General features: G+C 41.5%; 1 protein-coding gene across 3 annotated transcripts in view; it reads right to left on the reverse strand.

Annotated features, from left to right (window-relative positions):
• Positions 1-2,339: 2,339 nt before the first annotated feature.
• The window catches only part of MICAL2 (microtubule associated monooxygenase, calponin and LIM domain containing 2), an 80,245-nt gene continuing 67,603 nt past the window's right edge, over positions 2,340-14,981 (reverse strand). For 2 of the 3 annotated variants that reach the window (XM_030950194.1, XM_030950192.1), the window contains 3 exons: positions 8,161-8,347; positions 7,015-7,103; positions 4,469-6,690 (listed from right to left, as the gene is read on the reverse strand). In XM_030950194.1, the coding sequence (XP_030806054.1) occupies positions 6,304-6,690; positions 7,015-7,103; positions 8,161-8,347 (663 nt within the window). In that variant the 3' untranslated portion in view covers positions 4,469-6,303. Of the gene's footprint in view, positions 2,925-3,690; positions 3,749-4,468; positions 6,691-7,014; positions 7,104-8,160; positions 8,348-9,692; positions 9,774-10,174; positions 10,274-14,981 lie in introns of those variants that run through there. The other variant, XM_030950193.1, reaches the window with a different exon arrangement.

Raw genomic sequence — 14,981 nt, forward strand, 5'->3', positions numbered from 1 at the left:
CCTTTAGTGAATGCTGTCATGTTTGATTTTCATTAACAGACACCTAGGCAGTCAATGCTGCTTGGCTTTGAGGATGAAAGGTTAGCCTGGCTTTTCAAAAAACAGAAATTTAATAAAGAAAATAGGCACATCTCTGTACTTATTTTCAATCCAAATGGCCCTTGTGGCAACCAGAACCCATTTGAAGCAGTGTAAAGCTCAGAACCCATTTGAAGCAGTGTAAAGAGGAGGAAAGAGAGCAGTTCCTGAGCCTGCCGGCGTCACCTCTGCCCTTTTCATGCTGGAATGGCATCTGTGCCATCAGGTCTCAGAGGGCATTAACTGGGCCAAGAGGCATTGGTGTTGCCTGCTCCCAAACCAGGGGTTTTGGGGAGGCCCCCAGTGCCAGGGCAGGGCGAGCCCCGAGGAGCAGCCTGCCTGCCTCTCATGTAAACACCTGAGCTCTGCCAAGGGACACAGCAGCCCAGCCCTGGGGCACTGCTGCCAGCCCTGGGGCTGGGAGCACCCCAGGCTCTGCAGGGAACTCCAGGGCACAGCAGCAGGAAGATCCAGGTCTCCTGCTCACACGGCAAGAGGAGTCCCAAAGCAGCTGGTTCCATTCACACAGCCCTTAACCCACCAGGCTCTCCCTCTTCAGCAGCACCACCAGCAGCAAAACAGGGAGTCTGTGGTTTTATTGTGTAATAATTTTGACCAAGAGCGAGGGAATCAACACAATCTTCCTCCTCTCATGCTGATCATTTTGTCTGTTTTATTTCTTATCCATACACTGTGTCCTGCCTTGCCCACCAGTGCATGGGCTGTCTTCTGCAAGGGAATCCCCCTGCTGACAGGACTGCCAAGTGATGTGACTGCCTGGGCCTTCTGCACCTCTGGGAGAAACAAACCCAGGCTCTAACAAACCCAGGCTTTAACGTTACCCCAGTTCCAAGTTATTGCACTGATATTTTAGCAGGAATGAGTGAAACTTTAGGAGAACAGCATGAACAGCTGATGCCTCTCAACACCTCAGTGCCACACAAATCATCCCCTTCTGCAGGCAAAAATGCTCTTCTGACGTTTCCCTGTCACTGCCTCGGCCTAAAACTGTAAACTGTGCAAAGAGCAAATTCGGTTTTACCCCAATTGCTTTGTCTGCTACAATTAAGTGCCAAGCATTGTCCTCAGTGGTATTGGTTGCCCCATGTTTTCATAATGGATATCATCTTCCCCTCGGACAGCAAACTTTTAACTGTGCCTGGTGGCTTTTCCTTTGGCAGGGAAGATGGAATAGTTCATTGAGAATAACATTTGCTCTTCTTTGGCAATGATGTTGTGTTTAGCAACAATTTTTAAAAAATCGTTTCTGTCATTCAAACAACCCCAGTGAGGTTTAGTTTTAATTCACTTAAAAAAAATCACACAATCTTTCCATTAAACTCTTGGGACTATTCTTTCTGGGATTTGTTTGGGTTTTTTTCTTGAAATGCAAAGGAAGAGATTATAGCTTAAGAATTGCAGAGTAAACAAAAGAAAGAAAATGAAGGGGATGGAAGACTTAGGAAAGCTCTTTTGGAGAACCTGCTGTTTAAAAAGAATTCCACCAGCAGCTTAAAATACAAAAATTAAAATAAAATTTTCAAAGAGCAATTAAATAAAGCAAGGCAACTGTTAACAGGCAATGGGTCACCACCAGCTTCAGCTTCCAGGGGTCCAGCAGGTACTGGGAAGAGCACTCCAGAGCAAGTAGCAAAGGTAAAGATTTATCCTGGGTTATTACCTGCTTTTCCTGAACACAACAAAAAATCCAAACACATTAACTTATTACCTTTATGACATTTGTTAATATGTAAAATAACAGTGTAAGGAAAGGTAGCAGAGGCCAAAGAGAGGAGGACAGTGCTGTTTGTGTGTGCCCCATGCCCACCAACACCAGCTCCTCATCCCCAGGAAGGGTAAATCCCAGCACCCGTCACCCTGGACAACTCCTCGGGGACCTTGATGTGCATCACAAGGGACACACATGCAATGACACCACCACAGTGAAACTCTGGGGCCTCTGCTCGGGCCACAAGCAGGGTGACACCACAGCATCCACCACAAGAGGAAGGTGCAAAACCAGCGTGAAGTCACTACCAAGTCTCTGTACCCAGGAAATCTTTATAAAAGGAAGAGATGAAACAAGGAGACTTATAAAGAACTACATTTATTTTTGTTTACAGCAGATATCATAAATAAAGCTAAAACAATTTTCACCATGTGCAAAATACAGAATTTCCATGTGAAAATTTAAATACAGAGTTAAAAACTATTTAATAAAAATATTCAGTTAAGATTATAAAGTAAAATGAAGACAGAAGATTTAGGAGGAGAAGGACAGAATCCTCACTGAGCAGGAAGAGCAAGGAAGACTCTGCAACAGAGAGTAAAAAACACAGCAATAGGAAGTGGTTTGAAATGGCAGACCTTTATGTCATGACCTTCATATTAAAGCATGCTGAGCTTTGTAACAACACACTGCAGCCCTGAAATACACTGGGAGTCACATCCCAGCCATTTGTGCACAAAATGACGTTTGAAACACTGAGAGATTCTGTGTGTGCACAGCGTGGGGACCTTCAGAGCCATCAAGTCATTTTAGGATACCCACACAAATCAATACAAGTGGCTGAGTCGTGCAAATGTACGGAGCAGCAAGATAAGGGCTCTGGCCCTGCTGCCTTCCACATTCCTGGCTGAGGTGTGTGAAATGGAGCGGATGGCAGAGGATGTTTGGCCCCTCCTAAAACTGCTCCTAAGATCCATTCCCAAAGGGATCCCTTTGAGAGGGGTCCTCAGTAGGGACAGCTGGGTTATGACCACATCAGCCAGACCCTCAGTGTACTTGCTGGTCAGCCTGAGCCCTTGGTTCTTGCTGGGATTCACTTCCCCTTCTAGATTGTCACCTAGTGATTATACAAACCGGACCTTGTGTAAAAAATACATACAAAACAATGGTGGGAGTTGGTCATGGAGAGGGGGGCAGCAAAAGAAACCCAATCACCAGAGTGCCAGGCAAGGCCCAGGCAATAAAACCACCCAAACCAAAGCTCTCTGGCATGTTGATAGTTCAGCCTGAGAGCCACATGCACTTTTAACTTATTACCTTTGTGACATATGTTAATATGTAAAATAACAGTCAATTTTAGGCCTGTCTACAATGTCACTTGGGGTGGAAGACTAGAACTTGCACAGTTTAGGCTGCTTTGCCTACAGAACCTTTTACACCACACTTTTCCAGTAGGAAAGCAGGGAAGTGCTCAGGCACTGCTTGCTCATTGGGTGTGTGAGCTCAGTGCAAATAGGTGCTCATGTTAACCTGGAGAATCAGCTGGGCAATCACACCCTGACCTTATTTTAGATCTTTCCTGCAGTTCTTTGAAAGAAATAAGGCTTTAACAAGTTCTTTCAAGAAACCCTTTACTGCCTAACTTACCTTAAAGGCACAGGGAAGCGCACATGCACAGACACAGAGAGAAAAACATTACTTTTTCTAGAACTGTGAACTCAGCAACAGGTTAAATAATCATGCCAAAGCTCCATTAATATACCAGACACACAGATTGCTCCAACAGTTAAAAAAAAAAAAAAACAAACCAAGAACACACAATGAAATGCTTTCAAACAACAGGGTTAGTCATGTAATTTTGGAACTGGGAAAAAAAAAATCACCTGAGAGCAGAAAGGCTTCAGCCAGTGAGCGGGTGCAGCACCGGAATGTTGAATTGGACTAAAAGCAATGAGGGAGATGGGCAGAGAAGACAGCAGGGAAGAAAACACAGAACTTCACTTGGTTATGTAGGAAAGCATCAGGAAGATTACATCGGTACAAAGAATAACTGGCCAAAATGGAACTGCCCTTTTCATTCAATTATCAATGAGGACAAGCAGGTATGAGTATTACTAGCAGAACAGTAAGATGAAGAAGTCAAAAAATCGACCAATTGGAGTAATACCAATAAAATAACCCTCCCAACAGAATCACCTGCAAAATCCCAGTAGAATATACACAGTAATTAAGATTCCTCAGGAAAACATTTTCAGTACACAAGTTCCTGAAATCTGTTGTGGAAATGTAGGGATTTATGCCCCATTATATAAATCTATATATAATCAATACCATACTTTAATTTATTTTTTTAAATCTTTTTTTTACACTTTCTACTAGTAAGATTCATTTGGTTTAAGTTGATTGGCCAGAGATTTCCAAGTTTCTTGGAAATCTTCTACATCTTCTTGTACATCACCATTTTCCCTACATTTACCATTATGCTCTCTCTGCCATAGCAAACAGCAGGAGAAAACTTTAGGAAGAAGTGTTCCTAAAGACTCTCCTATTGACAAACTGAAACCAAAATTGATGGCAGCCCAAATTTGGAAACTCGACTGCCTAGCAGTTTGCTGTGTTGCAGGAGTAACTACACTGCAGACTGCCTCCTTTTTGGGGTGAAACAGTTTCTATCATTAGAAAATAATTAAAAATAGTACAGTGTTTCCAGGTCAGGTTTTTAAATGCTTTAAGAAAGGTACAGATACATTACATATATACAGATGGCCACCATGTAACTGTAATTACTGCTGTGTCCACTCAATGTCATAGTAAAGTTTGGCTGAATACATGTTTGAGCATTAAAGGCAATTTTTGTCAATGGAATGCTACCTTATATCTAACAATTTTCTTCAAGCACTTTTTCAAGTTCTGTGCATAAAAATAACATTTTTTCCCTAAAATACATAACCACTCTAAAATGTGGAAAGTTTATCCTCATAGTTTAAAGAAAGTCAAACTATCTAGAAGGAAGATCCAGTTTGTCATTTATTTTAAACAGCAGACATATTTCCTTTCCATATCTAAGAGGCAAAACAATTCAAATCATCTTTTCCCACATTATAGTAAATCAAATAAAATCAAAGCAAAACAACAAACCCCAAGGCCTGCCAGCCCATAGGCAGCACTGTCATTTGAGACCACTGGCAGGTGATTCTCAGTTTTGGTACTTACTGAATGCAACAGTATTTTCTATTGTTTATGCCACATTCTTCTGGCTACAAAGAAATGCTACAGATGCTTTTCATTTTAGGTTATACATATTGGATTTACCTATTTCCTGGTAAACTTCTGAATATAAATAAGTAATTGAAAGGCAGGGAGCATGCTTACCTCGCTAGCCAACTAGGCTGAAAGTAATGAGCATTGGGATGTCACTGTGTCCTTGCAGTTTAACAGATTAAGGGAGACCTTCTGATTAAGACTGAGGGACATCTGAAAGAAATTTACTCATCTGCTGCTCCAGATAATAGGATTTCACCTTTCTGCTACCAGCTGCACATGTTGAAATGAATTACCCAAGTAAGAAGTTATTGCCTAAGAATACATTTTTAGGTTTTTTATGTTTGTTCTAAACCTGCATTTTTAAAAAATTCCAAAAGAGACTGGGAGCAATGCCTGTCCAGAGGCACAACAGGAGTGACTTCAGTTATAGAGGAGTGCTCCATAAATTGATATGCCTCGTATCAGCCACCAAATGAGGAAGCCTTGACTTGAGGAATGTTTGGTCTCCTTCTTTCTACCAGTTTCTTTGACTTAAAATTTCAATCAAGCCTTCACTCAACTATGATTTGCTCTTCAAATTTATTGAAAAACTTCAAATAAATTAGTAGAACAGATAGTACCCACTATCAACAAAAGGTATCCATCACATGTAAAGCAATGTAAAAGGCATTTGACTTGGAACAATGTGAATTACGTACACTATTTTTTTGAAACATATTCATGCAAGTAAAAATCTCATAACCTAGAGCAAAGATGAAAGCAAGGAAAAAAAAGCTACGTGCTTTACTCAGGTTTCAAATCCCAGCCATTTGTCAGAAATATTCCTGAAAGAACACACATTTTTTCATGGTCTAACTGAAAAAAGAAAAAAATAAGCTGGGGAGAATAGAAAGAAAAATGGTTTCAAAATGTACCATCTTCTCCAATGGTCTGATCACAGAATAAAACAGGAGGGAAAATAATCTAGAAAATATCCTTCATCTGACTCCATGTTCTGGAAATGTGTTTGGACACTGTCCTTCATGCTCTAACATACAGTATATTTTGTGTTGAAAATTTCAATTGTACCTCGCTTCTATCAGAAGGAATCCACCATTCAATGAAGTCATGCGTCACATTGCACGAAGAGCAAAAACAAAGCCCTCCAAACCAAAAATTCCCCTCGAGAAAATAGCCAGGCTGTTAATTTCGAAAATTTGAAAGGCACAACTGAGCAAGACACACGGAAAGATTCAAACCCTACAGAATCTTTTCACCCATTCAAGCACGTTTTCAAGTGACAGCTCTGCTTCCTGGTACATGTGAGTGAGTACCTCTAGGAGAGCACAGAGGAATGGCACCCCAAGGCTCAGGAGTTCGTACAGGTAGGTATAGTTATATGCATTGTCCCTGAAATGGAGGTGGGTAGCGTGCAGGAAACCATGCATCCAGTTAGACAGGCGGCTGGGAATGTCAAGCAGATCCCTGGTCACCCGCAGGGGCCAGCTTAGCGTGCCCCCTAAGAAGGAAGTCAGGATACCTGGGGACCTGTCCTCTGGACTGCTAGCAGTGGACAAACTGCTTTCTGTGGTGATCTCTGTGGGTTTGGCTTCCACCTTCTTCCATGCGTCTATCGCCTCCTTAGGAAAAGCATTAAAAAATAAAAAGTGTTAAATATGTTTCTAAAGTATGTAATTCCAGTTTCTGCTACTGTCTTCAAGACTTTACATTTCCAGTTGCTCCTAAGTTCAACTTTACTTTGCATAGAAAAGCTAAATTCCATTGAGAACCAGATTATTATTAGATATGCCAAACTCACAGAAGGAGGAAGTTTGTATTTTAGCACTGATTTTACTGCATATGAGGCAGAAAACATCCACACACACACACACACACACACGTATTTCACCCTGCCCCAGATAAAGGTGCCTCAGTATTGCATTGGGAATAAAATCTCTCCATACCTTTCCATGGATCTGTATTGTTGCCCTTCTCTTTCTGTGTTTCGTACTCATTTTGCAGTGCGTAAAATGAGGTTTACAGTAAAATTTACCTACAAAAAGAAAAAAATCATCAGTTACAGGATATGTTATCTATACATATATGGAGTGAAAAATCACTGTTGCATCTATTCAAAAAATGAAACCAGGATAATGAACAGTTGGGCAGCAAAAGGAAAGGGAAACCTGGCACTGATTCTGACTAACAGCTCTGAATAGTTTTCTTTTACAGATTTGTACATTAGTTCAGTAACACAAGGTCATTTATCTACCTCTCAGGTGTAAGATTAATAAACAGCAAAAAAACAACATCCCATAAATACAAAGTTACAAACCAACACAAGATATCAAGCAGAAAAAAAAAGGTCAATAATCTGCTCAAAAGACATCTTTTCAGAATCTCCACACTGAAAAAGAACCACTTTGACCTTGAATCTTTAGTATTTTTGCAGAGGGAGATCAGGTTAATACTCTGATCTACTCAAATACTTTGGAAGAGACAAGGGAATTTCAATTCAGTTTGACAATTCCATTCCAAACTTAAAAAAAAAAAAAGAAAAAAGGAAGGAAACCCCCAGGATTTAGGTGGGATGAAGCACCCAAGATCTGAACCTCTTGTTCTGCAGCAGCCTGGAGCCTGGAATAAATCACACTGTGCTTGGTCAGTCCGACTGCTTTCAACTCCTGACCATAACATTGTAACAGAAATAACCTACATTCTCTGCATCCATGTAAATCTGCCACTGTTATGGCTTGTCCTTATAGATCATGTTATTTAATGGCCAGTTTTAAATGGAGATAAGAATAACTTTATATTATTGGATAAATCTCATCCCTTACTCTGACCTGTGATTCGAAAAAGTGCATTTTGGTCACTCAACTTATTTTCCACTGAGGATTTCTTCATTTACAGCTCAGGTCTGTCATAACTCAACTCTTCTGAAAAACTAGGACTGCATGTACAAGGACTCAAAGATCAGCAGGAACACATACAGCACACTTGGCAGACCTCCTCCTGACCATGCTACTGGGACAGATCTTTCTCCTTAGCTCCAGCAAGAGCACCAATCTCAGACATTTCAAAATACTCCTAAATAGCTCCCCCATTACCTTCTTCAACATCAAAGGCATAAATTCCTAAGCGGAGTGTTGTGGAACAGATTTCACACTTGAAGCACTCCCTGTGAAAGAAGTGGCCCTCTGCACTCAGCCTCTCCATGACATAGACCCGTTTCTTGCAGAAATAGCAGATGTCACTGCCCCCAATGGACTTGGGGAATTCTTTTCGCAGAGAACCCTGTTCAAAGATAAAAACAGAACATAAAGCTGTGGCTCCACACCCAGATATAAATCCTTATGAAGGGGGCAGCTGCTTTAGCTTCTTGAAGGGTTGCACAGCACCCTCCAAGCAAAATTACAGCGGGCATCAGTCAGATTTTTAATTACTCATTATTGCAATTCTGTAGGTTTATACAGAAATTAATAAATCAGACATCACAAGGACTTAAAAGGGGTGACTTTGATGCTGGACTTGCATCCAGTTTCCCTCTGGGAGTTCACCAACATTTTGATTACTCAGGTCCAAGAGCAGCATCATCCCTGAGTGCTCCCTTATCACCCTGCACCGTCCTGGCTCCAGGACTCGTGTCTCTCTCAGAAGGTGAGGACACACCTCACCAGCCTCAAACAGCAGACTTGTATCTGTAGCCAAGCAAAAAAACACCCTGAACTCAGTTCAGACACAATCTGGAGGAAAATGCAGGCTTGTGCTTTAAGTTCCAGGAGGAAAAGAAGTCTTCAAAGGCTCCACCCTTCCCATCATCACAGCCGTGCCTCCCCTCTCAGCCGTGCTCCTCCTGAGACCACAGCCCAACCTGGGACTTGGTTAGCTTTAAAAACCACTTGGTTTCCTACCATACACATTCAGAACATTTTTAATGTATTCAAAATACAGTCCATATTAACCACATGAAACTATTTTGAAAGTCTGCTGCAATTAGGCTGGTAATGAACATTCTTTAATTGCCACAAATTTCATCCTGTCTTACATACACATGCAAAAGGTACAGAAAAGTGAACTAGAAATTGATTAGATGCCACTGGACTTCCCTTTTCTTATTAGAGGCAGGTATGAGGGTGTTACTTTGCATTACTGTATCATGGTTGGGTACAGGTCAGTGTGCTGTGCCTGCCACGTCCATCACCATCTCCCTCCCCTTCCCCTATCCCTGCTGCCACAGGAGAGGTACCACACATGGCATGGAGGAGGAAAAGTTCAAGGCACATTCAGACAGTGACACACAGTCCACACAACTCATCTTCCATATGTGAGCAAAAGGCAGCCTTGGAACCATTTTTTAATGTTAAGTAGAACTCACAGTTGTCATTGTCATGTAGTCTTGTGCTTAAAAAGTATTCCAGATCTGCCATTAGTAATCCATTTTGCTCTGATGGATCATTTTAGAGCATGAATCTTTCCAAAGAAACAACCATGCAAATGGAAAACCACACAGATGTGCTTTTAAAACCATGGTGTTAATAGATCAGATCGTTACAGTGAAGCTGAAACAACTGAGTTTAGTGCTGGCTGGTAAGTAAAGTGTCATCAGCATAACACAACACCTTACTTGGCTTCCCAGTACCTGACAGCCCTGAGTGGTGGAGGCAGCAGATGGAAAGTGAGGAATGGGGCAAGAACCTGCAGCTTTGTCCAGAGACGGCTTCTGAATTCAACACAGAACAGTGTCAGAGTTGAGAAACAGCCCTCTTCAAAAGGAGGCACAGTGATTCAGCACTCGAGTGTTAAAAATAACTACATAAGCATGTACTGCACAAAACTTTCTTTAGAAGCCACCCTGAGTAATAATTGTCTTCTGTTACTAATTCTACAGTAATTACATTTAATAAAAGCCTCCTGAAGTTTTAATTCAGTAACAGAAATAGAAATAGAAGACGTGGAGAGCAACATTTCCATCAGCACATTGTGCTGATGTGCACTTGATTCTTTCGTAAAGTGTGAGACCTTTCATAAGGCTTCAAGTGCTCCACATCTGTGTCTTAAGTCAGGATGGCATTCTGGGAACATTTAAGTCAAGTTACTGTTTCTTTGTGGGTTTAGTCTTACCAGTTCAAGCTGTGGCTTGGGTCTGTGATCATTCACATACAGATTTACAAGAACTTCAGCCACAGCTCCAATTGCACGTGAGACCTTTCCTACAGTCATCTAACCAGGAAAGGGAGGAAGATGAAGAATAGAAGGAAGAGCTTTAGTTATCCTTGAAAGAGAATTTAAAGACAAAAAAGGACAAGAGTGATTTGGGCACATGCAAGCATCAATACAGGGAGGCAGGAGAAAGAGCAGAGGGGAAGCCCAGCAGAGCACAGGCATGTTCATGCGTGACCAGTGTGGGGCACGGAAGGCTTCTGTGCAGCCCACAGACTTTTCCCTGAGGATCACTGAGAAGATCCTGATGGGAGCAAATGCTTCTCCTCAAGGCTTCCTGCTGTGTCAATGAAAGGCTGAGCTGGGAGCCACTGCCTGGAGATCTGAGCAGGACATTCTGACATTAAGAAAACCCCTATTGTTCACTTCAACTTCTCTGGGACTTGGTTGTAACATTTCAGAACAGGGGGTGGGATTGAACTCCATATTAACACTCCCCAAACTGTGACATTTCAGGGAACATTCTGTGAAAATATATGAGCCAAGTCCCACACAGAAATGTTTTGTTGGTGCTCACAGGGCAACCATTTGCCCTCTCCCCCGTGACTCATGGCAATGCCAGAGAGAACTGGAGAAACCACGCTTGTGAGAGGGAAACTTCTCCTTTAATCTGCTTCATCACACTGCTGCAGCCATGAAAATTAGGCTGGTTTTAACCAACTGTATCAATCAGGCCTGCAAGGAGGCAGCAGTGGCTCAGGCTGTGGCTCCAAATGCACAGTAGACAGACTGATGGTCTGTGCTTCCCTGCCCAAACCCCTGGCACCGGAACAGGGGAAAAGTGTCTGTGCATGAGTGTGCAAGTGGCAGCAAGCAGGCACTCTCCTCCTGGAAAATAGACAGTAAAGGCTTCACAGATTTACAGAAATATCTTCTACTCTAAATCAAATTTCCTGTATTGATTGGGATTTCAGCTTTCTAGTCAATGTAAGATCCCACAGCCTCTCTGGCAGCAAATGCAGCAAGGGCCATCCTGGTCTGGCCAGGGGTCTGGTACTCTGCTTCTGAACTCAAGGCACTGCTTTTTTCCATGAGGACAGATACATGATATCGTATCTAACACTCCATTTGCCTCTCACAGAGCCCAAATCTCAAGGAAGTCACCCTCTTCTGAGTGAAATAATTTGTCTACTGCCACCACACCAAGTCCTGCTAATTGAAGATTTTAAAATACCAGATCGTTACCATGAAGAAAGGGAAAAAGATAAATGCAATGGTATTTGGAATACTTTAAAACGATTTTAAAGCATTTTATATCAAGTTTAAAAACACTTACAATGCACTGTGGGTGTGTTTTCAAAAATTATTATGGATTAAAAAATTCAAGGCAGTATGTCCAACCCTTTACAGCTCCCCTTATCTTTTGAGAGTTATCTCATAATTAACTTGATATCCAGGCAGGTACAAAATATACACATTAAGACTACAAAGGCCATTTAAGGGACAAATTTCTTTCCTGTTTGGTTTTATTTAGTACAAAAAGACTTTAAAATATTATTCAAAATCTGGATGACTTGTGGGTAACAACTGCAAAGTGAACTGCTAATTACATACCACAACACTGTCCCAAGTGGCACACCAATTTATAAACCCCTACAAGAAGTACTACTTGCTACTACAGGAAAACTATGTTCCTCTGATTTTTTTAAGAACATGGAACAAAAAAAAATTTCCTCCCCAAATTCTGCACCTCTGAATATCCTGAGCCATTTCCAGGCCATGTTGTACACGTACAAGTAATGTACATGTAAATGTACAAGTTCTTGTCCACAAGATCCAAGTTAAAAGAAAGTGTTCAAAGTCAATTGAAGCAGAAAGTTTTCCTTGAACTAGATAAATACTGGAGCAATCAGTTAAATAACAAGGCTGTGCTTAAAGTGCAAGAAGTTGAATTTCAGGAAAAGTATCCTTGAGCCTGAACTACACCTTGAAATTCATCAGGTTGGCTGATTTCTGTTCTTCATCCATTGGAACAACCTATGTCAACATTAAAGTAGTCAAAACAAATAAAATGCATGTTTATACACACTTTAAAAATGCTATTAAAAGGAAATGTTCCTATAACAAATGTGAATTGACATTCCAAGTAAAAGCAAGTGAGATTTCACTTTAATTTAGCAACAATGCCCTTAAAACCATGCTTTGACTTTTGGTCAGCCCTGACTTGGTCAGGCAAGAGATGCTTGTTGTACATCCCTTCCAAGAGAACTATTCTGTTCTGCTCCAGTGCCACTCAGTGATCAAAGAGAAGCATCAGGACAGGATGAGGATCCACCAGGGCAGCCCCAAGAGCACCTGCCACCCTCAGAGACACCAGAGAATGTCCTCAGTGCCCCTCAGGCTGCCCCTCTACTGAAGTCACACACAGCTTTGTAATGCTGGGGCTGCTGTCTGCATGGAACAGGCTCCTGCTCACAGCTCAGGCAGCTTTATGCCAGCAGCTTCAAAGCCTTGGCTGAACACGAATCCTAAAGAGTGAATTTCGGGGAACAAGCAGAAAACACTTAACAATCCCAAGAGTTTGTGATTTCCTCAGACTGTTGAGCTGTCAGTGGCATGCTGCTTTTCAGCAGGTTGACCAGGGTGGTTATTGCCATAGGAAGAGAAAGCTGCCTTCTGTATTTCCCTGTGTTATTATTCAGAACTGCACAGCCAGCCAAGTAAGCCTCAGTAGCATTCTCATAAAACAAAGGAACTATGCTCTCTGCCTCCAAAAGCATACAATGCTTTCCCTTTGTTCTTTCATATCCTTAATGATTTTCCTGGTCTTATTTTGCTTTGAGGGTGATTTATTTACTTTGTGTACAAGCTGCTACGTTTATTTTCCCTCTGAGATAAACAACATTTGAGTAATAAGTTACTGTGTGTAGGAAACACCCCAGCCCTGCTTACTGCTGGCAATTAGAGTCACGTCGCTGAAGGGAAGTTGTTGGTCCAAGCTCTGCAGGGAGTAAATTGATTGCAAAAACTCCCCAGTTCTTACGACACACGGTGTGGACTCACTCATGCAAAGCTCAGATGAACAGAGTTTTCTGAAGGTCAATCCAACCTTGAGCAGAAAACAGGAATAACCAAAGCCCAGCCTGTAATATAATATATGCTAACTCATTATTCTGGCTAGGTGAATTTTGACAGCTGATTGAAGTTAGAAGGTACTTTTGATTATTATTGACATATTGCACACAGAAGGTAATTCTTACTAAGCTGTAATGACTGCATGTCTTGAAAGAAACAATACATTCCCACAGCCTTCTTTTCAAGTGCTGTGGACTTAGACTTAATAACAAGTTTCTGTAATTAGACAGTATGATTTCATAGCCACCCTTTTCAATAACTGTGTCCCCATAACTAACACTGTTCCAAGCAAAACTGAACAGGTGCAATGGTTTGTCATGTCTGGTAACAACCTCAGAACTCACCTGAAATTAAAATGACAGCACTAGCTATTTAAAACCATGGGAGGGTGCTGATATTTATAGGTCATATATCATGAAGCCTTACAGAACTCAAAACACTTCTATTACCTTCTGTTTGTCTGCTGGGGAAAAAGCAGAAACACTGACAGCAACACACAGCAGCTCTTCCTGTTGGTTTATCAATCCTAAAACACTTTCTGATACTGAAGTCTACACTCAGCTAATGATAATTCTCAGAACAGCGAACAGAAATTCAAATTTTGAGACCCATAATCCCCCTCAAGATAATGGAGACATAGGCAGCTCCTGGCATATTCACAGCAGAGGTCCAAACATATTGTTGAACAGCACTTCAAAATGCACACTGGGCATCTGAAATACTGTTGAATTTTGGCTTATATAGCACTGCATATTTAGTCAGGGTTTTATAGAGCAGGATAAAATTTTCACATTCTGAAAAGTGTGCAATCTGTAAGGATAAAACACAGGGACAACAATTTGACCGTGAAAGGGCAGGGACAGATTCTATTACCACCTGTGCCCCTGACAGGAGGAGCAAAGATCACCTGGTCATTACCAGACCTGCTGTTTAAAAATTCTCCAAAATGCCACACAAAATGCACCACATTTACACCTATGAAATGCATAGTGTACAAGAGGCTGGCAGCCTGTACAACGCGTGGAGCTGGGTATGCAGGCATCAAAATGCTCATGCATGTAGATCTGCCAAAGTGTAAATGTAGTCCTACTTAACCAGCCAAATATTTACCCACTGAGATGAACATGTATTTACTGTGCTGGTGACAGAACTCGATTTTCTTGCTTCAGCTGAGCTGCATTCTGCCAGGATCTCTAGAGAGAGCACTTTTCAGCTGAAGTAAGCCCAGCCTGAGTGAAACCACGTAACAACAAACTATTGCCACACCATTTAGATACAAAGGCAAACCAATCAAGGCTGGCAGCGCACTTTAAACAAAATCCAGTTTTTAAAATATCCAGAAAAAAAGATTGGTCAGGACAAAGGTTCTCCAAGAAGTGATGTTAAAATCCCAATGAAATTATTTCTCATCGAGTTCCCATACGATTAAAAGCCTAGTTCTCATATCCTAAAAGGTTTTTCAGATAGCTTGGGTTTGGGTTTTGGGTTTTTTTTTATTCTCTTTGCAGAGTCACAACAGTCCTCCAAATCAAATGAACATCAGCCCCCAATCTTTTGGAAACCATGACTCAGCTTAAAACCCATCACATGCTATACCTCTTAGCTCATAAAAAGTAAGAGGTAAATCCAGGCA

The sequence above is a fragment of the Camarhynchus parvulus genome, chromosome 5 (genome assembly GCF_901933205.1).
Source record: "Camarhynchus parvulus chromosome 5, STF_HiC, whole genome shotgun sequence".
Taxonomy (NCBI): domain Eukaryota; kingdom Metazoa; phylum Chordata; class Aves; order Passeriformes; family Thraupidae; genus Camarhynchus; species Camarhynchus parvulus.